Raw genomic sequence first — 23,483 nt, forward strand, 5'->3', positions numbered from 1 at the left:
GATGGTCATTCCCAACCCAACATGCTGCACCTGTGTGTGTTGCTCCTAAATAATCATAGCTACAAATTATCATCCAGACAGTTTTTGTTTTTCTCCCCAAAACCCCAGAGACCTATGTTTGTAAGAGCTTCATGGGCATTTAACTTCCCAAGCATAGTTAATGACTAGTGATATAAAGACTTACACACACGTCAGACTGAGATAGGGATTCTCCATTTAACGGCTCCAGTAGGGTCACTCCAGCTGAAGGTGGCAGTACAGCCGCCGATGTTTTCAGACAGCCGAGGAGCACACATGTCACTTCGTGAGCCCAGAGCGTCTTGTAAGTCCTGCCATACTGGAAAACTCGGAGTGATGTCTCAGCACCCAGTAAGAGCAAGCTGAGATGCAGCCGCTCTTAGCAACTTGAAGTCAGTTCACAACATGGTAATAAAAGCCATTCAAAACTATCCATATTCAATACTCAATTTAATTGTCCTCTGGATGTCTCAGTGTTTCAATCAAATGCCCAACAGCTGCTCCCCAGGGAGCCTGCAGTTCTCCCTCTTGTTGCCTCTCGTCAATAAGACATATGAGGGACTTGCCTGGTGGCACAGTGGTTAAGAATCTGCCTGCCAATGCAGGGGACACGGGTTCAAGCCCTGGTCTGGGAAGATCCCACATGCCGCAGAGCAAATAAGCCCGTGCGCCACAACTACTGAGCCTGCACTCTAGAGCCTGTGAGCCATAATTACTGAGCCCACACACCCAGAGCCCATGCTCCACAACAAGAGAAGCCACCGCAATAAGAAGCCCAAGCACCGCAACGAAGAGTAGGCCCCGCTCGCTACAATTAGAGAAAGCCCGTGTGCAGCAACGAAGACCCAATGCAGCCAAAAATAAATAAATAAAAATAGTAATAAAGATAGGGACTTCCCTGGTGGCACAGTGGTTAAGAATCCGCCTGCCAATGCAGGGGACGCAGGTTCGAGCCCTTGTCCGGGAAGATCCCACATGCCGCAGAGCAACTAAGCCCGTGCGCCACAACTACTGAGCCTGCGCTCTAGAGCCCGCGAACCACAACTACTGAGCCCGTGTGCCACAACTACTGAAGCCCGCGCGCCTAGAGCCCGTGCTCCACAACAAGAGAAGCCACCACAATGAGAAGCCCACGCACCACAACGAAGAATAGCCCCCGCTCACCACAACTAGAGAAAGCCCACGCACAGCAACAAAGACCCAAAACAGCCAAAAATAAATTAAATAAATTTATTTTTTTTTTAAATGCATGCACAGTTTTCTCAGAGAAAAACAAAACCCAAAAAGCCCAACATGCTAGTGTTGAGTCAGGGGATACTAGGAAAGAGGGAAGGCACAGGAATTCAGGAATCCTGTTTTAGCAGACCATTTCTGGGGTGTGCACTTGGCAGGGAGAGGGAAGACTGCAAACTCAGATACCTTCAGGGCCACACAGGTGACGCGAGTGAAGGGTGGGCTGTGATGATCCACGCATCCATCATCTCAGGGGGCAGCTGATGCTCAGTTCCAGCTGATGGCTGCCAGGCAGAAAAGAAGACCCTGGCTCAAGAGATTTTCTAAGAAATCAGGATTTTTATGTGAAACCACCAGATTTTCAAATGCTGGCGACAAGTTCGGTGTTTTTTTAAAAACGAAGTGTGGGCCAAACAAAACTCCTCTGTGGACTGGGCCTGGTCCATGAATCACTTGTCTGTGACTTTCTGAGATTCCACGAAACTTCAACAACCTCCCAACTTGATTTCTAGTTATTAGAGGAGGTACGGTGGGTGGCTAGGGCTAGGGGATGGAAGAGACAGGGATGTAGGGGTCACTGACATTTGCTGAACTGTTCTTATATACTTGGTTTGCTTATGGGAGAATCAGGAGCTGAATTCAGGGACTAGTAGCAAAGACCAGAGATAAGAGTCTCTTAAAACAAGGGAGGGGTTGAGTATTTTCTCATGTAACATGAACTTCAGAGATAAATAGTACAGGGCTGGAATGGGAGCTCCACAGTTGTCATCAAAATCCCAAGCTCCTTCTATATTCCTGCTCTGCCACCCTTAGCTTGTGGCATCCATCTACAAGGTCACCCCATGAGCATAAAATGGCTGTTAGACCATCATTTGGCGAATCCACATTCCAGGCAGGAAAAAAGATGGTAAGGAACAAAGGGCTCCTGCCTCCCAACTGAGTAAGGCAACCTTTTAGAAGCTTTCCTGGAAGCTTCACCCTACAAGTTCTGCTTACATCTGCTACCCCTAGATAAGCAGTTGGAAAATGTAGCTGTTGTTGATTTTAGCTGAGCCCACTGCAGCTCCCAACAATACAGCAGTTGTTAGTGAGGAAAAGGGAGAGACTGGATATTAGGATGGCCACCAACAGTATCTGCCACAAAAAAACAAACAAAAAAACCAGTATCTGTCACAACGGGAATGTCACAGCACTAGGTAAAAGGTGAAAGCAAGCACACACAGGTGAGACATCTGAACAGAGAAAGCAGTGACTGGAGGAGGAACTGGTAATACTGGTAATACTCCAACCTTGGCCGAGTTGCTCTATAAGCTAGCCATCAAATCCAAGCAGGAAACATCACCCCAGCTGTGTCAATATGCACACCAAACAACTGTGCTGCTCGGGACGGTCCTGAGAGTGTCACAACAGAGCAGGTGGACAAACCATGCTGCAAAAGCAGACATCACAGGCACAGCTGGCTGTGGCACAGGAGTGGGACTGGCAAAGGCTTGGTAGGCCATCCAGGGCAAGGGCGGAGGACATGGGTTCTCAACCTCCGCTGTGCTCTGGAATCACCCGGGGAACTTTCAAACATATGGATGCCTGGGTCCCATGCCCGGCGATTCTGAGTTAATTGGTCTGGGGTGAGACCTGGATTTGGGGCGGGGCGGGGGGGGGGTGCGGTTTATGCAGTAAAGTGTGAGAAGCTTCACTCCTGGATGGACCAGGCCCTCCAGATCCCCTGAGAAGCTGGGAAGCCCACGTAGATCCCCACATCCAAGGCTACCACAGAAGTAGCTCCTTAAGAGGATTAAACCATTTGCTGAAGGCCACACAGCTGGGATGGTAGTGCAGCCAGGATTTGAACTTGGATCCACTTGACAGCCAAAGCAAAGCCGCTGGCCCAAGGTCTTTTCTCCAACATCACTCCTAATCCTCCACCACTCAGGTGCATGCATATCCTAAAAAGAATAACGTCTGGGACAGCTTTCCTGCTGAGCAAGGTCTGTCTCCTGGGAGCCGACAGCCATGAGGATAGATCCACCACGAGGTAGAGAAGGATACCGGAGTGAGGTGTGTTCTATGGAGCAAAAGCCGCACAGTCCCAATTTGTAAACCAAGGAAATGTGGGCAGCAAAGGAATAGGAATTTGTAACTGGGACAAAAGGTAATTATACTATTGAGACCTGTGTCAGACGTTTGACGTATTTTTCAAGCCTCACAAAAACCCTGCAATTAGATGTTGCGGTCCCTATTTGACAAATGAGGAAGCTGAGGCTCTGAGAGTTGGCACCTTTTCAAATGGAAGGAAAAGGAGAAAAGGAAATGAAATCAAGATGGCAGAAGAAACATATGGATCCACTAGCCCCAGGGCTGCCACTAATGTGAAATGAACCCCCTAAAAGTTTCAAAGTAGAAGCAGGCTTCTCCATGGAGCAGGTCACAGGAGGGCTGCCACCTACCTTGCTCAGGGCTTGAATCATTTGTGAACTGAGACTAGGCTGAGCCATGGCCAAGTGCTGGCAAATCCAAAGCATCCCCCAACCTCTGCTGTCCGTTTGGCTCCCATCAGAATGGCCCCTGCTGCTTTTTTTCCAAGAGCAATCCCTACGGGCACAGAGATGGGTTAGCCAGGATACCAGAAGTGGAAGCTCTTCAGCAGCAGAGACCACCTTTGACATCATCTCTGAGAGCTCAGGACTTAAGATCGGTCATGCATCATCCATGACGTGAATGAGTGAAATGAACAATGAATTAAGTGCAGAGCTGAAATGACGCTCCTGGATCCTCCAGCCCAGGGGCTGTGGTGGAGGCCAACAGCCACGGACCGAAACCGCAGCTCCCCGCCTTGCCTATGGGGCCCTAGTGACTTAACCTCTCTGCACCTGTTTCCACATCTAGAAAACAGAGATAACACCTTGCAGCCTTGTCGTTAGGATTTAATTAAATAATGTGTGGAAAGTGCCCAGCATGGGACCTGACACATAAAAGGCCCTTAAAAAAATAGTAGCTCCTTCTTCCTTCCTCCTAAAAAGGATTTTTTATGTCTCAGAAAGTTGACAGAGTGCAGCAAATAAATCAGAAATGAGAAACACAGATCTCCAAAATCTTCCCCAGCTGCTGAAACCCAAGCCTTGACCCCTAGTCTGGTGTTCATCGGCCACGTTTCCAAGAGGATTCCACTTCCAACCGAAACACTCAACACATTGCCCAGTGGGTGCTTCCAAAAAGAAAAGAAAATCAGATTTGGATTCTGGCCCTGGCTTTATCAGATTAAGTGCCTGGGATGTAGTTCTTCCCTTGTAAGCTAGGACTGCATAGTCTGCAAACGCATCAACTACTGTGAAGATAAAATAAGGGCTGGGGAGGGGAGGAAGATTTGAATCCGATGAATGTGAAAGTTTGCTCCAACTCCTCAGAACAGCACCTTGGTACTGAAAAGGAGTCTTCATTCACTGCTGGATGTTTTCCAGCTGAACAGTTGCTCAGAACCACCAAACCCAAACTCAGGCCCAGAATGCTCTCTCTAGACACTTATTCTACCCCTGGTGATGAGAAATTACAGAGACAGATTTTTCTTTTACTTCCATGTGATAAGCAGTTCTGAGGGCCTGACCTCATAAATGAAGTTACAATGAATACCAGCGACTCATTTTCCTGAATCATAACTGTAATGAAAACGTCCCAAGTTTTGGTCTGCTCACAATGCCATCTGACTCAGCAGTAAGTCCCTGTTGATGCCAAATGACTTCAAAGGCCTGGTCTCTGGTGAGTCCCACGTTTGATGCAAATTCTTCTGCGCCTGCCATGTGAATATATACAACTACACAACAATTCTTCTAGGGTTAAACTCATAGCCCCACAGCAGCTGATTTTCTAATTTAGGTATTTTAATAGCTGTATGGTATATCCATAGTCTTAAGGATAGGGGTTATGAGCAAGGAAATCCATTCAAGTGATCTTCAGAGACTAAGAGTTATTAGAAAATCATTTTCTCCTTCTCTAAAGGTCGGTAAGTAAATTATAATAATAACACAAAACATATGTTGAATAATAGACTGCCATACTTGCCAACTTAAACACTCCAGGGATATGTTTATTCATTTCATATAATTTGGAAGACCTTTTTTTATCCAAGTAAAGTTTTACTTTCCCCTAACGATGCTTCACAGCAAAATGCCAAACTAAAATGGGAAGATAAAGAAAACGCTGGTAATGTGCTACATCTTAATTTGACAGCCTCGTGACATCCTAGTGCAGAGGGAGAACACAGAATGCACTATGGGCGTGCGGGCATACAGGAATTCCAATCATTCAGCAAAGATTTATTGAGGCTCCAATTGGAGCCAGGCTTCCGTTGGACTCTGGTATAAAACACCTAACAGACCTGGCTTTCATGGAGCTTACAGTCTAATGGGGGACTCCATAAAATAAACGATAGAAGTCAATAAAACCACAACAGAGAAAAGAGAGGGCTACAAGAGGGCAGGGCAGCCTTCAGCAGAAGGATCACCTCAAGGAAAAAGATAAGAAGGAATTAGGAAAAAAAATTAGGTGGGGGAGGGCAGTATAGAAGAGAGAACCGCATATACAACGCCACAGAAGCAAGAGAGCACAAGCAGGTCCAGGATTTTAAAGACAAGTGACATGATAAGACGAGCACTTTGGAAAGATCACGCAGAGGCATGACTGCTGGGAGAGAGAGTGGTCGGGGAACTGTTGCCACGCAAAAGAGGATGGGACCCAAATAACACCAAGGAATGTGCAGTGAGCACTTTCTTGGTCCAAACACTGAGATAAGCAAGCACTCTGTGAGCATTATCTTATTAAATCCTTACAACAATGCTGAGAGGGAGGAACCCCTACAGATAAGACAACTGCTGATATTTTCTGGGTTTCTTATTATCTCTTGTCCCCAATTTCCCCCAACAACTGAAATGTGTCTGTTTATTGCCTTGGCTGCTGCTGAAAACAGTGCTAGGCATAGTAGATATTCAACACATAGAGGATAGACAGGTGGCTGCACGAGTGAACCAATAAAGGAATTTTGCCCAAGAGCACACTGAGTGAAGGACCCCATACCCATTGCACTTACCACACTAAGTTGCAACTGTTAGTCCTTGCTGGTTCTTCTCAGTGTCCTGTGCTGGTCCCTCAGCTCACCAACCTCCAGACTGCCCTGGGCTCAGTCTGGGGCCTCCTGTCTTGTCTATCTACATCCATTTTGTTGCATCTGGTCCTGTGGTTTTAAATACCATCAATTCACTGATGACTCTCAGATTTTTATCTCCATCAGAGACTTTTCCTATAAAAGAACCATCTACTCAACAGCCCCAGGTGTCTGCCTAACACCCACCTCAAACTTACTTTGTCCTAAACCCTGCTCCTTTTACAGTCTTCTCATCTCAGCTAACAGCAACTCTATCTTCCAGTTGTTCAAGCCGGAGGCCAAAACCTTGGTATCATTCTTGACTTGTCCCTCTCACAACCTGTATCCAATACATTAGCAACTCTTATTAACTCTTACCTTCAAAATATACCCAGAATCCAACTTGTCACAGCCTCTCCTGCCGCCACCCCAGTCTAGCCGCCTTCATTTTGCCCAGATTATTGTAAAAGCTTCTCATTGGTCTCCCCGCTTCCCTCCTCACCTGTCCTCCTTTCAGCTGATTCTCAACTGGTTCCCACTGCCAAAGTGATCAAGTTACAGCTTACGTCAGATCTCCCCCCTGCTCACACTCCTGCGCTAGCTACTACCTCAGGGTAGACATCCTCGCCATGGCCTGGGAGACCCTCCACAGAGCTGGCTGCACCTCCTACTAAGCTCCCCTCGCTCAGTGTTCTCCAGCCACACCGGCCTCCATGCTGGTTCTGGAACAGACCAACCCGTCCCACTTTCCAGTCTTTGCACTTGCTGTACACCCTCGCTTGGGGACTCTCTCCAGATACTTGCCTGACTCACTCCCTCACCTTCCAAACAAGCAGCTCCCTCTAGAACTGTAACCCTCCTCCTCCTCACTTACATACCAACTAATCACTATAAATTTGACTGACTGACTTTTTTTCTGCCTCTCCCTAGCCCCCAAATGCAGGAGGGCAAGGACTTTGTTTTGCTCACTGCTATATCCCCAATACCTACAAAAATGCCAGGCAGATCTCAACAAATATGTACTGAATGAAAAAATGAATAAATGAATTCTCTTCTTTACAGGATCTTCTCCATGCCAGCCACACCAGGCATCAGAGACAAACTGAGGAAAAAGAAAATTTTGATAGAACTGAATTACATATAGCTGATAAAGCATGGATAGAGAGGTTGATGGCTTTAATTTGAAGACTCTTTCACATTCATTTTCTGATCAACAAAGGACAAGCAAGGAGTCTGACACAATCTGAAAATGTTTTTCAAAAATATTTTAGAAATTTTATTTTTATAAAATGTTTTAAATTCATGTATTAAAATGCATACCAACACAAAAAAAATCATGTAAGCTGTATCATAAATACAAAACTAACAGTTTTCAAAACATACAAGACACACCCAACGTAAAAAAAAAAATCTTATATATACAAAATGCAATGTATTTCCAATACAAAAAAAAAATAAAGGGGAAATGCTTGAAAAATGCTCATCCAAAGTACAAAACAAAACCCTCCCCTTGACTGGCCACTTAAGCTGCTATGAAAGGCTTTTCTTCTTCCCTCATGTTACCTGGTCTTTCTTCTCATTTTTCTTTTTAATTTATTTGTAAGATAAGAGCCAATCAAGGTGTTTTAAAAGCCGATGTTTGTTGTTATACTTCTACAGTCAAGTGACTTTTAATTCCAAAAGTTAATACTTTATACTCTGAGCTATAAATGAGTTCCTAAACATTGTATGCAAATCAAATTATGATTTGGGCACTCTAAGCAGAACATATCATTTACAGAAATTTCTTTTTATAAAATTAAGATTTTCATGTCACATTTGCTTAAATCACAGTAAGCCCCTAAATTAATCCCTCAACCCACCATAAAACAAAACAAAACAAAACAAAACCTCCTTAATAATGTAAAATATTTTATTCACTCTCTTTATGGTTCCCTCAAATGCTAAACAGGAACATCTAATCTAAAATACATCTGGAGTGGTCTGTTCCCCCCCTACCCACCCCACATCTACTAATATGCACCAACAATAGAAACTGGCTCAGTGCTTACCTACTGTTAACGCTAATACTCATCTGATTTAGTTCTTGTTGCAGCAACAAAAAATTTTGAATTTTGGTTGTTTTTTTAATGTAAGAACCACATCTATTATTAATTTATCACCATTTCCCTTAACAATATATTTCAGGGAAAATGTTTAGATTTAAGCTGCAATTAAAGTTCCTAATCAGGAAATCAAAAAAGCTAGTTACTGATGTTGATATGCTTTTTCCCTGTCTAAACTATCTTTCCTGATTAAACTTACAGGGAGCGAGGGAAGGAGAGGAGGAGGGAGAGAAGAGGAAGGAAAACAGACTGGCTGGAAGGTTAAAGGTGACATCTTGCAATCACAATGACTCTTCCAGTATTGCGTAGAAAACCACAGAGAATTCTCTTGAAATTCACTAAGAGAATAGCACTGGCAATGCCGTTCATCTAAAAGTAAATGGAATTAGAAGAAAATTATTTTTTACTATTTTCTATATCTTGGAAAAATTCTGTTGTTAAAAATTATGATTAAAATTGGCTCCTCCCCAATTATTCAGATTTACTAACATTTAACTGTGGAGCAATTACTTTAAAAAAAAAGAGAGAAAAGTGAGGATTAAGAAAGGTTAAGTTCAGTCAAGTAGGAAGTCTGGTATGTAAAAAACCAGAGAAAGCAGGAGAGTGCCCAGTTCGGAGACTGACAGCTAGAGGCCAGGTCCAGCCCGGGGCTGCCATCAGCTAATGAGAAAAGGTAGACCAACAAAATCTACTCACTCCAACACACGTAACTTTTGCTTCACAGAGAGTACTTTTGAAATCTAAGACTCACTTATCAAGTGAATTAAAGAAAATTTTGCAAACTGTGCACATAGACAAAACATTTTTAAAGCAAATTTAAGGGGTGCAAATAAGTTCTGAGATTATATTTGGGAGAACTATACCCCCTTGGGGTAAATGTGGTTCAGAAATCAAGCCACTACTACCCTGAGGCACAGCCTGAATAATAATATTATTAAAATATATATTTCCTTCAAATTATTCTAATTATGTCAACCAATTTGAATGCATCAAGGGAGAATTTTACCAGCGGTATAACAAGGTATATATTTACATTTTCATTTGCATCTTAAGGACAAACTGTTAAAAATGATGATGATGATTATGAAAAATAAGATTAAAGGTGTGTTCATTTGGGAAAAGCTACATTAATATTATTCATCCAACCACAAATACTTTCGTAATGAACGCAATACTGCAAAACAATTCACAGCTTTATAAAAAGTTGAAATACAGTTTCATTAGGATTTTTTTTCCAATTCAAAATTAAAAGAGTTCAACTTACATCGCTGCTTAACTATTTTACTCTAAAATCTTTAAAATATATAAAATACCAAGATTATCAACAGTCACATATGTTTTGAAGTCAGGGGACACATGTATTTTCTTAAGATTGGTTCCATTTGTGTAGAAGGTCTGTGAGGATTCCCCAGTGACAACATTCCACCACTGTTCAGAGAAAAATAAAATTCTTATTAGGTTGGTAATTATAGTGTGAGACAATCTGCAGTGCCAACTGGATCCTTCACCCCATCACCTCCCCACTCCCAAACTAAAGCAAACACCAGGAAGGATGTCTAAGGTTTAAGGCTGAATATAGTATTATCAACCCAGCCCACCATTTCTGATTAACCCTGGTGACTGCGTCACAGCTACCCTACACCTAACCCCACTGTAAGGCATGCTGGAGAAACATGCAGCCTACTCAGAGCCGCAGACAGAAGGCTACACAAAGCCCACTAGGGCCATGGCTGGACTGAATTCTCCTGTCTGCATATCCTTCTCAGTAGAATGGAAAGAATGACCCTCTCTTCTCTAAAAATGCCCCTTTGCAGACATGGACAGGAATTTTGGCAGATATCAAGACTACTGATAATACTGGCTGCAGGATAGAATGTTCTCTCTACTGAATCTTCCCTTTCACCAGGAGTGATTCAAGAGCCCATAACCAAGTTTTTTATTTAAAAGTCTATACACTTAATTTGCTAAATAAATACTGAACATCTCAAATGTAGCAGGTGCTCTGGCCAAGTCCTTCCTTTCTCTTCCCAATTACTGAATTCACTAAGATTATAACAATATTTATATTCCTTTACTAAATGGAGATCATGGAGCTTACCTACATATCTCACAACTAAGATGAGGACAAAAGAGACCATGTACATGAACACCTTTTGAAAAGGCCTCAGGTACATCAAGATTCTGAGTATTATGAATGCAATGATCACTTCTGTGTCCGCGGCAATGCCTAGCATTCTGCCTTGCTCATGTGACTGGGTCAACTATTCACGTTCACTATTAGTAATGGTAACTGGTAAAAGTATACCTTGTGGACTTAAGTAAACCTCAATGAAGCAACATGTACTAACTTGAAATTTTCCAGGACTAACAATTTTGCTTTATAAAATAGCAGTGTAATCAAGACTGCAGAGGACAGTCGCTAGAGGCAAATCGTAGAGGTAGTAAGGCCCTTAGAGATCACCTAGTCCAACTGCCTCACTTTACAAGTAAGGAAACCAGGGTTGAGAGAGAAGAAAGGCCTTGTCACTGTGGACGACACCGCTAGCAGGTGGCAGAGGTGGAAGAGTTATCCGGCTTCCAAACCTAGTGCACCCACTGCCTTTCCCTCTATTAAAACAGACCACTCGACTTGGAAACACTACCCCAGCCACTAATGTGAATATGGACTAAAAGACAATGATATTAAATAGGACTTACGCAGGGGACTTCTGGGCAGTGAAACTACTCTGTATAATACTACAATGGTGGACACGTGTCGTTATACATTTGTCAAAATTCACAGACTGTACAACACCAAGAGCGAACCCTAATAGAAATTATGGACTTTGGGTGATAATGACATGTCAATGAACATTCATCAGCTGTAACAAATGTACCCTCTGGTGGGGGATGTTGACAGTGGGGGAGGCTTGCTCGTGGGGCGGGGGTGGGTATATGGGAACTCTGTACTTTCCGCTCAATTTTGCTGTGAAACTAAATCTGCTCTAAGGAATAAAGTAAATAAAAAAAAAAATAGCAGGGATATTTTTGGAAGGAGGGATAAATTGGGGATTTGGGATTAACAGACACAAACTACTATATATAAAACAGATAAACAACAAGGACCTACTGTATTGCCCAGGGAACTATATTCAACATCTTGTAATAACCTATAATGGAAAAGAATCTGAAAAAGAATATATATATATTATATTATAACATATATATTATATATATTATAATATATTTATTATATATATTATATTATAATATATATTATATTATTATATATGTAATATTATTAAATATGTTATATTATAATATATATTATATCATTATATATAATATATATTATTATATATATATATATCTGAGTCACTTTGCTGTACAACTGAAACACTGTAAATCAACTATACTTCAATTTTTAAAAGATAGCTAACATTTACTCAGGGTACACTATGTGCCACCATGTATGAGTACTTTACTTGTATTAACTCCTTTAACCCTCCCAACCCCATGAGGTAGGTGTTATTATTACACCTATTTTACAGATGAGAAAGTCGAGGCTAAATCATCTTGTGCAAGATCACAAAGCTACTGAGTGGCAGATCCAGGCTTTGAATTCAGGTAGTCTGCCCCAAGTCTCACTCTCCTGACCTTTATATTCTGTTGCCTCTACGTAATGGAAAACCTGCATTTATCATCATGTATTTCATATTTCAAATCAGCCTTTCTCCTCGTGAGTATGAATTAATGTGGATTTCTTGTCATTCTAACAGTACACACTCTGTGGCATAACACAAGTAAATTACATTATTTTTAACTTATAAATAGGAATAATTTTGAAAGTTAAGAGCTTTTTAGCTACTGGATACCTACTTTATCTTACCGACATTCGATTCATACAGCTTGGATTATAAAGTAAACAGACTCAAAAGGCCTATTTTCTTGGACATTACAGCAGCGGTTCCTTTTTACTTTTAATTTGCTCTGTGCTCTTAGACAGTCTCATGAACATGCTGGGTAGATGCAGGCTGGGCTATATCACAACCAGTTTAACCATGCTAGTAATCAAACCAGAAGGAAGAACAGCCTGATTGTCACTGAAATATACAGACTGCATATATAGGCTATAGGCTCTTTCACCCTGAAGACATAACTTCTACAGTACAGACATCGATTCTGCTGTTTATTTCAAGGTTCTCCAGGAACTCTGGAAATCTAGTCACTGATCTCTATCATATCTTGTGAGCCAGACTCACAATTATGTGATAGCCTTCTATGGTGCCCAGAGCATCAAAAGACATGGTCTCTAGAAGCTCAGTGTCAAAGCTGAGCAGTTAAGTTTTTCAGCAGTTAATACGGCTGAAGACTCCCAGCTTCCAACACAAAGACAGCAATGTCGCTCCTCTAAGCATCATCCTCAGAACAGACTAAGAGTGCAGTTTATCTCTACACTAAAGGAGGACAAGTGGTGATAGTCTCACAATCCCCTAATAACTAAATAAAGGTGTACCTTTATTTAGGTACAGGTTAATGCAACATCTTGTAATCAGCATTGTATTTTCAATGTAAACTTGTAAAGGAATCATAACATACATCCTCTCATAGAGCTAAAAACTGTCCTCTGATTTATCTTTTATATAAGCTAGATTTTTACTTTAAATAAAATTGCATCTACATAGGTCCCATATAACCAAAAACTTCAATTCAGTCATTCAAATACTTTTGAACATCTATACTGTATTAGACAATTAATCAGAATCATCTCCTACAGTTGAATGTTTTCAGTAAGAAAAAACAGTATCGAAGATCTAATTCGTTAGGGTCTAATTCATTAGGGATCTATTTTAAGTGATCAGTACAATACACAGTATCATCTTCAACCCCTTTTACAAGTAAATCACTACTCAAGACTCAGCTCAAGCATTCCCCTCCACTGGAAGCCTCTGCTAACTCCCAAAGGTAGAACTGTCCTCTCCTTTGTGCCTCTACTATCCTTATGCAAATGTGTCCCAGAACCCCTCTTACACTTAGAGACTTTATTTATTTACTGTCTGCTTCCTCCAAAGACTGTCAACCACCTGGGCACGAACCAAGTCTTAAACACTGTGCCACGCAGCAGTGCCAGCACACAGTGGGCACTTAATACATTCTTAGTGAGTGGATGGATAAAAAGATGCAAGCACCAAAAAATGACCCTGAGGCACCACAGCACGCTCAACCGTGGCCTCAGTATTTGCTAATAATAAGTTTGTATAAGGCAATCTACTAAGTAATTTTAGGAAATTCACAACCTCTATGAACATCAGTTTACTCACCTACAAACCAAGGATGATAAAATTTAAGCCTCGCAAAGCTGGCTAATAAGATGATGTAAGTAAAGCATTTTGTAAACTATAAAGCAATATGCTGCCGCTGCTATTTTTATTATTATTACTACCACCACTACCACTAATACTTAAGAAAGGAAATTTCACAAATAAATTTTTTTAAAGACTCAACCAACATAGTTCACAATTAGTGAAGCAGAAAATCAAACTAAGTTAAACACCCCACTTTCTAGTCATTCTGTTCGCCTAAGACTTTGTTTGGGGCAGGATGAGAGCTCTGGACTGAGAACATCCCTAACACTGCCATCAAAACTTCCAAGAGATCTGAAGAATGCAGCCTTGCAGATCTCAGTCTCATCACCCAGAACGGGATAACAGTCATCGCCCTTCCTCTCTGATGGGTTGTACAAGGCCCAACTGAAACACAGGAAGTGAAAATAATTTGGAAAGTAGGATACAGGCTGTTCTTTTCTTTCAGTCTTTGAGAAACCCTTACCTTAAGATATCCTCCAGCAGAAACAAGCATTTTGCTATCTGGAGAAAAGCAAAGGTCAGTCACCCAGCCTCCGTGAGTAGCAGCTCCTTCTTCTACTGAAATCGGAGCAAACAAATGAAGAAGCTCACCATTTGAGACATTCCATATCTATAAAAATGATACACAGTTCATTAACAGGGTTACTCAGAAGTTTTATATATCTATCTATCTCATTTGGAACATATTTGGAAATCTTTCTTAAAAATATAATTACAATTCAGTGATACCTTAGGAATTTTTTTAGATTACATTCTCTCCGGTGTAAATTTTTAAAAACTACTAATTATAATTAAAATGCATTACTTACAATATTTATCATTAACTATACTCCAAAAAATATAACAAAGGGACTTAGAGTGACTGATTAGAATACTGTGACTCTTTCACTGAATAAAAGGAGTATGGGGCTTTCCTGGTGACTCACTGGTTAAGAATCCGCCTGCCAATGCATGGGACAGGGGTTTGAGCCCTGGTCCGGGAAGATCCCACATGCAGTGGAGCAACTAAGCCTGTGCGCCACAACTACTGAACCTGCGCTCTAGAGCCCACGAGCCACAACTACTGAGCCTGCGCTCTAGAGCCCGCGAGCCACAACTACTGAGCCTGCGTGCTGCAACTACTGAAGCCCACGCGCCTAGAGCCCATGCTCTGCAATGAGAGAGGCCACCGCAATGAGAAGCCTGCGCACCTCAATGAAGAATAGCCCCCGCTCGCTGCAACCAGAGAAAGCCCACGTGCAGCAACGAAGACCCAACGCAGCCAAAAATTGAAAAAATTTTTTTAAAAAAGAGTATGACGGGAGAAGCAAGGAATAAACAAAAAAGGCCTAACAAATAAACTACCTCAAAAGAACAAAGAATTCTAGTTCAGGATCTACCACTAAGAATATTGACAGACACTATTCAAACACCTAAAGTATACATATTTTAAACAGTAAGTCCCAGTAAGGTTTTTAATATATATATATGTATTTTTTTATATTTTATATGTATAAAATAAACAAGCAAGCAAGCATATATACATACATTCACTAAGATTAGTTTACTAAGCTCTTAAAAACAACCCAATTACTTATAGATACTAATATTTTCATTTATTTCCAGTGATACTTAATATATGAGCAGTATTCTAATTTTTCAAAGAAACTGTACATCAGAATAAGAAAAATAGAGGCATAAATAGCAAAAGAAAATAATCAAAATCATCATTTGTAAATGTCCCCCTGGGAAATCCAAGAGAATCAAATGGAAAAACTGATTAGAAAGAATTCAGTAAGATAGCTAGATAGAAGATATATATATATATAATTAATAGCTTTCCTATATTTTGAAAAATCAAGTAGAAAAACAGAAAATTTTTTTAATGTACTAAAGAAAAAATTTTAAATAACCCTTATTTAAAGAGACAATTTTTACCTTTAGGGGTTTCTGGAAAATGAAACACTGCCTCATAACCAGTAAAGGAGCCCTTTCATCCAGAGGTGAGAACTCAGAGCAAAATGAATGTTCCCAAAGCAGTCCTGCCCCTTCAGCTGGCATGGAATTTATGAGAATGGTATACAGAAGGTTGGTTACTTAGTCCTCAAGCAAGAGAATCTTAATTTTCCTGGAAAGCCTATCTGATAATGCCCCTATTCCTGCATAATGCATACTGTCTCATTCTTCTGCATTATATACCTATTCCTTGAATTTTAATTCCTGCTTCGTAAAAAACGAACAAAATAACATACAAAAAACAAGACTCTCCTGATTATACCAGTTACCAAAGCAGCCACCCCCAACGCCCAAACTTCTTCCATCAACTACCCAATCCTTCTAACACAACCAGAGGCAGACAATCCCACAAGGATGGCAACAGGCTCCACTCTAAATGTTGACTATCTAATGGATATAGTGCTAAAGAGACCTTTCAGTGCAGAAAACAGCAGAATTGCAATTCATTTATAATCTAGACAACAATTTACAAAAATTATTTTCCTCACATTCTGCCACTAAAAACAATCTTTAGGGCTTCCCTGGTGGCGCAGTGGTTGAGAATCTGCCTGCTAGTGCAGGGGACACGGGTTCGAGCCCTGGTCTGGGAAGATCCCACATGCCGCGGAGCAGCTGGGCCCGTGAGCCACAATTGCTGAGCCTGCGCGTCTGGAGCCTGTGCCCCGCGACGGGAGGGGCCGCGATAGAGAAAGGCCCGCGCACCGCGATGAAGAGCGGTCCCCGCACCGCGATGAAGAGTGGCCCCCGCTTGCCGCAACTGGAGAAAGCCCTCGCACGAACCGAAGACCCAACACAGCCAAAAATAAATAAATAAATAAATAAATAAATAAATAAGAAAATCCTTTAAAAAAAAAAAAATGTTTAAAAAAAAAAAAAAAACAAACAAACAAAAAAAAAAACAATCTTTAGTTCAGGTCCAAGAATTAAGATGAATCATTCTCAAGTTAACAGCACAGAACCAACTGCAAATAACTAGGGCATCTGCCTCCTCACATACATGGGAAATGCTTCACTTTAACTCTAAAATGAATTCTTTTCTGCAGTGGAATGCAGCTGTGAACACAACGTGCATAAGAAACAGAACAAAGAATGCCTCATCCAACCAGAACCCTGGGGCCTGTGCTTCCCTGTCACATTAACAAAGGCCCCAGCTATGGTACGGAGGGCTAGCCAAAGCTATAAGGAGAGCAGTGGTTTCATGTCAGCAAACACCCTACCCTGATTTCTCCGTTGTCATCTCCAGTTGCCAACAGGGTACTGTCCACAGAGAAGGCAGAGCAGCGCACGCAGCCTTTGTGGCCTCTCAATTCATGAAGAGGGGAAAGGAGTTCAAAACTCCAAATCTGGAAGGCAATTCAGATTGTTTAGGAATAGTAAATACACTCGAAATAAGCATCTATAAACCCTGCCTCGAGTACTAGTTAGCCATAAATTCAATCGTATGAAGTTCTAACATTCAACAGTTCATAAACTTTCATGAGAGGCCCAAATGCCAACTAGCAACCTGGTTCATTTTTTAGAGTTTCCCTTTAATTACTCAAGTAAATTTAAGCTCAAGGATCAAAGTCACAGCTTCCTTAACTTTAGACTTAGAAGGAAGAATAGCAAAGCAGTCTATGGCGTACAGCAGACTTGAGCGGAGTCCTGACTCCACTATTTACTAGTTCCTTGGCCTAGGACAACCCACATAAGCTTCTCTGGCTTCAGTTTCTGTATCTGTATGATGGAGACAATAGCAGCTATAAAGTGAAAATTAAATGAGATAATTGAGACTGAAATTCCTAGCAAAGGGCCTAACATACGGCAAGAGTACTTTAAAGGTTAGTCCCTATACCATCCTACTACCTTAGCAGCCAAATGCTGTTCTTTTCCTTCCAATATTCTTCCTGGTGGTTCTGTCATCACCATTTAACAAGCTTATACTGAAAACGTGTTCCAGGCACTGTGAGCAAAGAACTGGCGGTGCAAAGATAACTGGATTCAGTCCCTGTCCTTGAAAAGTTTCTAGTTTAATCATGAATGTTTGAGGGAACAGTGGTATGAAGTAAATTAACATGAGTAATATGTAATAGGAAAACTGAGGGTGGAGCAGCTAATCCTGCCTGAGGGCCAGGAAAGGGTTCACTGAAGGACTGACCTTAAATCTAGGTCTAGAAGAATGAGTCATAATGCTTCCAGGTAAAAAAGGATACAAGGTTGTATCAAGTGAAAGTTAACAGTGTGCACAAAAAGATGGAAGTAGAAGTAGTCTGGCACAGAGGGAACAATGTAGCAGAAAGAGATGGTGATGGGCTAAGGAGTTGAGCTTATAAACCATCAGGTCACAGAGGAGTTTCAACAGGGAACTCGGGCAGCAGTAGGGAAGATAAACCGGAGGAAGTACAGACCAGTGGCAGGTCCACCAATAAAAAAGGAGAGTCTGGTCTTAAGGGTGGGGACAAGGAAGAGAACAAGGATCCAGGAGACACTGAGGAGTAATCAATAGAGCACAAAAGACAGGAGAGGGCTTCCCTGGTGGCATAGTGGTTGAGAATCTGCCTGCCAATGCAGGGAACACGGGTTCGAGCCCTGGTCTGGGAGGATCCCACATGCCGCAGAGCAACTAGGCCCGTGAGCCACAACTACTGAGCCTGCACGTCTGGAGCCTGTGCTCCGCAACGGGAGAGGCCGCGATAGTGAGAGGCCCGCACACCGCGATGAAGAGTGGCCCCCGCTTGCCGCAACTAGAGAAAGCCCTCGCACAGAAACGAAGACCCAACACAGCCATAAATTAATTAATTAATTAATTAATTTTTTTAAAAAAAGACAGGAGAGTCCCAGGCAACTCCAATGTTTACAGTTTGGAAAGACGGGTAGATAATGATGCCATTAACAAAGATGGAGAAAAAAGAAGAGAATGGAGACTGGAGTATTCAACGTCCCCAACCAGGGAGCATCATTTCACTGGAATGTGATTTTTAGAAGCATCGATTTACATCAATTACAAAAAAATTTACTGTGGGTGTACAATTAAATGTAAATCTCTTTCAATGCTTTTTATTGCCTAAAATATTCAGTAGACACTGCCTTTGATTACTAACAAACAAAAGTTATCAGTAAGGGATAAATCAAAAGTCCTCAATGTCATTCACTTAATCTATTTGACACAAACTAAATGTCAATGGGCATCCTCCAAAAATTCACAAAATGAGACAGACATGTAGACAGAAACTTATTATTCTGTTTTACACATTAGTTGGACTCATAATACATAACAAATACCAAGGTCTTACGCATGCACCTTTCAACCGATTGGCCTACCTTTGCAGTCTTGTCAGCAGAGGTAGAAGAAAACTTGGTTGCATCAGGAGAAATGTCACAAGAAAGAACTGTATCCTGATGACAGACAAAGTCTTTTTCTGTTCTTCCAGTAATAATATTCCATACCTTCAAAGAAAAACTCAGAAGTTGACAATTAAGAACATTTTGTATACTGAGCTTAAACAGCCAGAAGACATCTATAAACCAAGAGCTTTAGCACATTGGTTGTTCTGACCTCTTTAAGTGCCTTTTAGTACAAATGCTCATAAACACACAGCAGATGTAGATGACTGCAGTAAACAGAAAACAGGCATTTCTATTTTAGAAATTTAAAGATTTAAGTATTTACATATCAGCCACCTGCTTTTGGCTGTCATGATATAATCAATGTGATCAATATTAGAATATTTTTTTAAAAAGAAATGTGTGCTTCAAATTACCTTCACTGTTCCATCAAACGACCAGGAAAGCAGTCTTGAATTTTCCAAGAGTCTAAAGTCTTTCACAGTTTCCTGATGGGCTTGCAGAAAGACATATTCCTCTGACTGCCAATTCCACACCTGAATATCAGAGAAATATGTCTGCTATAGCCCTTTCCCCATACTATCCCATTAGAGAGGCGGAGGTGTCTCACTCGCTTGTCTGAAGTCTTTCATCCTCATGGCACGTCCGTCAGTAAGATAAAGAAGAGAACCAAATAAGAATATGGCGGGGCTTCCCTGGTGGCGCAGTGGTTGAGAATCTGCCTGCTAATGCAGGGGACACGGGTTCGAGCCCTGGTCTGGGAAGATCCCACATGCCGCGGAGCAGCTGGGCCCGTGAGCCACAATTGCTGAGCCTGCGCGTCTGGAGCCTGTGCCCCGCAACGGGAGGGGCCGCGATGGAGAAAGGCCCGTGCACCGCGATGAAGAGCGGTCCCTGCACCGCGATGAAGAGTGGCCCCCGCTTGCCGCAACTGGAGAAAGCCCTCGCACGAACCGAAGACCCAATACAGACAAAAATAAATTAATTAATTAATTAAAAAGAAAATCCTTAAAAAAAAAAAAAAAAGAATATGGCATCCCCATTTTACAGACAGAGGAGAGAAAAGCTGGGGTTAATTAGCTTGACTATGGGCAAAAGAAAATATTTTTCCTCCTAAATAAAGTCTGTTTTCTTCAGTTGCTTGGAGAGCAGTTAATTATACCAGAAGATAGAGAAAAGTCACAATATGTTCATGAGCTCACCATCTGATTAAACTTTCCAAAGAAAACTATCCCGACGTATTCACAGATTGCTACACCTCACAAGTTAGGCCAAGTGTCTAGATTCTGGCTCCACTGAAGCTACTGAATCCTACTGGCCCTACTGCCTGGGAAGGTCAGTTGACCAGAGCAGCTTCAGACCAGGTCGTGGAATTTCTGAGCTTCAGAGATCTTACCTAGCCCCTAATGCAATCCTCAAAATGACAAAAGTGATATAGTACATTATTTTTCACATGGCACTCCAGGAAGAACTCCTCAGATACAAGAGAAAGAGAAGAGATTGCAATGTTGGAGACAATGCGTTCAAAGTAGGCTTGAGAAGTGAGCTGGAACTATGATTCACAAACTGAGAAGGGCATTTCAAACAAAGAGAATGAATGCTAGAGTTAAAGCACAGGAGCAGGAAAATGTGGAAAGATTACAGGTTCCTGTTCATAGTTCAATCTGACTGGAACAGGATATGTAGAAGGAACAGTAGGGAAAAAAGTTTAGAAAGATATTCAAAGAAACAGCCCAGAGAGCCTGAAGCTAGACTTCTGAGCTGTGGGCAATCAGGGAGTCTCCCACAGAATTTTCTTCTATTTTTTTAATATTAGGAATAAAAAGATAACGAAAAAGCAGCCACCACCTCAGGTATGCACATTAGTAATATTCTGGGTCTCGTTTTTGACTGGTGAAGGTTGAACAGTAGAAATGCCTTTAAGGCTTTTCTTACTGGGCTTAGGCAAAATTGTAAAAGAAATTACACCTCTCTTACCCCCTTTCTTTACTCCTCTGTCCTCCACATTCAGCAATCACCCTCCCAGCCCCACCGAGCCCTGGCTCTCAGATATCTCCATCTTTCCTGTCTGAGTGTTCATTCACAGAAGCAGGGTATCTTGTATGAGAGCAAGGGACCTTAGAAGAGGAGCTGGAAGTGAGAGTAGTTCTAAAGAGGATGAAATAGGAATTTCAGTATTTTAAGAGCGCAATAAGATATGCTGAGGTAGGGGGAAGAAACAGAAGCTTTCTGGCTCCCCAAATCATATCAGGAAAAAAGGCATCCTGTGTGACTAAACATAAAATACACTGGACCGCTACCACTAGGAACCTTCTGGCTCCCTCCTCCTACTTTGTGGGCTTTACTGAACTAGAGGATCAGTGGCTATTATTAACAGCTCTTCCTGGTTGACTGGCACTGCCATTCCCAGCTGTGTCTGATTCAATGTTCATTCCTGACTGAGGTTCTTACTGCTACCCTCCACACATCAAGAAGTCAGAGAGCCTTCCTGAGCAGATATAACAAAGAATTTGACAATCACTGAGGGGAAATGAAGACTAGCCTACTAGCCTTAGCAGCTTTTGTTGCAGATGCTTTCTGATAAGGCAATGATGACAAGGATACCTTTTTTGTTGACCTCAAACATACTGTGCTAGTTGAATCACCTTATATAATAGCTAAACTTCCACCAGCATTATCAGTCAAATGTATAAAGGTTGAGTTTGGGTATGTCTCTACAATTAGCTGTAATTTTTGCAATGTATGTACACTAGAATTTTTTCAGCTATATAAATTTAAATTTTAAAAAATGCTAAAGAATCTTTTTACACTTGTAAGAATCAATATATTCTCATTCATTGGCTCAGGTAAACACAGCTACTACTTGGGCTTTATTTACATCGAGGTAAAAGATCAAAAACTACCAAAATAGACCTCAACTTTCACAACTCTAGGTGCTATAATCAAGAGAGCTGATTCTTCAAATTTTGGCAGTAACTTTAGTTGAGCTTGACAAAGATTTACCGAACCCCTACTACATTCCAGGCACTGGGGATACAAAGATGATTAAAATAAACCTCAAAAATGGCAACTATGTGAGGGGTTTGCAGATCTGTTAATTAACTTGATTGTGGTAATTATTTCACAATGTGTACATATATCAAATCATCACATTATATGTCTTAAACATAATACAATTTTGCCAATTATACCTCAGTAAAGCTGGGGGGAAAAAAAACAAACCTCCAATTAATTATTTATTAAAACATTAAAAAAACTATAAAACAAAAACCCAACCAGTCAATTCATGGAAATACCTACCAAGAGTTTTGTTGCATGAATGTACATGCATTAAAACATTTTAAATGTAAAAAGTATTCTGAGCAGAGCAGAAAAAGAGGATGAAACACAACTCATTTCTACAAATAATCTAACTTGGATCCTAAAAATATTCCTAGAAATTATTTCTCCCTCTGGCTGAGAATATCTGATCTTCAAGGAGGTCATAAAACCTGTGAATTTAGCTTTTGACAGAAAGACTATACTGTATACAATGTCTCAGCAGAATTTCATCAGATGTAGCTTAGTTTTACACATTTCAAAGCCATGTGGAGAGGAAGAAAGGTGAATATTACACTGAGTTTCAGAGCTAATACACTAGTACCATGGGAGCATATAAGTAAGTTTCTGTACTAAAGGCAAATTTCATTCCAATCACATAGGACTCATAGAGACATAACATAAAAAGATTTTTTCCAAAATAGTTTTTAACTGTGTAGTTAAATATTGCCACTGTAGGAAATATATACATATATATAAAATAAGAGAATACATACTAACTCCTGTTTGAACATATGCATTTATATCCTTCTCCTTCACTTCTAAAACCCCACTAAAATGACAAAGTCAAGAATGAGAAAGAAGGTAAGAACAAAACATTGGAGGCTGTATAGCAGGAGAATGGTAACTGGCTTTGCAGAACCAAGAAACAGAATCTTAAAAGCATTAGAAAGACAAAAGCAACAAAACTGACACTACAGAACTCCCAAAATGCTCAGAAACTGAGGTCACAAAGTACATCCAGAGGTGGGAATGAGGGTGGGGCTAAAAAGAGATGTATCAGGAGATGTGGGAAGATGGCAGTGATGCAGGCATCTCCTTGAAGCCTCCATAAGAGTAGACAAAGCAACTAAAATAGCAAATCCAAAAATGCACAGACAATATCAACAAGACCATGTTATGTGACATAGTATCCCCCAAAACCACAAGATACAAGTAAATGGGGACAAACTAAGAGCTGCAAGACTTGCACAGTAACAGCACCTGTATGGGTAGAAGCAGAGGGAAGCATAA

At 41.1% G+C, this 23,483-nt stretch overlaps 1 protein-coding gene and 1 long non-coding RNA gene across 8 annotated transcripts in view; both read right to left on the minus strand.

Moving 5' to 3' along the window:
* Positions 1 to 202: 202 nt before the first annotated feature.
* On the minus strand, positions 203 to 3,833 carry LOC130709217 (uncharacterized). The gene is made up of 3 exons (XR_009009713.1): positions 3,696 to 3,833; positions 1,438 to 1,535; positions 203 to 337 (listed from the first exon to the last, which is right to left on the minus strand). It is a non-coding gene; the product is annotated as an uncharacterized LOC130709217 (long non-coding RNA).
* Positions 3,834 to 7,638: 3,805 nt separating this feature from the next.
* The window catches only part of APAF1 (apoptotic peptidase activating factor 1), a 91,297-nt gene continuing 75,452 nt past the window's right edge, over positions 7,639 to 23,483 (minus strand). For 6 of the 7 annotated variants that reach the window (XM_057556191.1, XM_057556193.1, XM_057556192.1 and 3 more), the window contains exons 23-27: positions 19,568 to 19,687; positions 19,128 to 19,253; positions 17,045 to 17,170; positions 14,296 to 14,442; positions 7,639 to 9,915 (exon numbers count right to left, since the gene is read on the minus strand). In XM_057556191.1, the coding sequence (XP_057412174.1) occupies positions 9,769 to 9,915; positions 14,296 to 14,442; positions 17,045 to 17,170; positions 19,128 to 19,253; positions 19,568 to 19,687 (666 nt within the window). In that variant the 3' untranslated portion in view covers positions 7,639 to 9,768. Of the gene's footprint in view, positions 9,916 to 14,295; positions 14,443 to 17,044; positions 17,171 to 19,127; positions 19,254 to 19,567; positions 19,688 to 23,483 lie in introns of those variants that run through there. The other variant, XM_007165846.3, reaches the window with a different exon arrangement.

Source organism: Balaenoptera acutorostrata, chromosome 11 (assembly GCF_949987535.1).
Source record: "Balaenoptera acutorostrata chromosome 11, mBalAcu1.1, whole genome shotgun sequence".
NCBI classification, from domain to species: Eukaryota; Metazoa; Chordata; class Mammalia; order Artiodactyla; family Balaenopteridae; genus Balaenoptera; species Balaenoptera acutorostrata.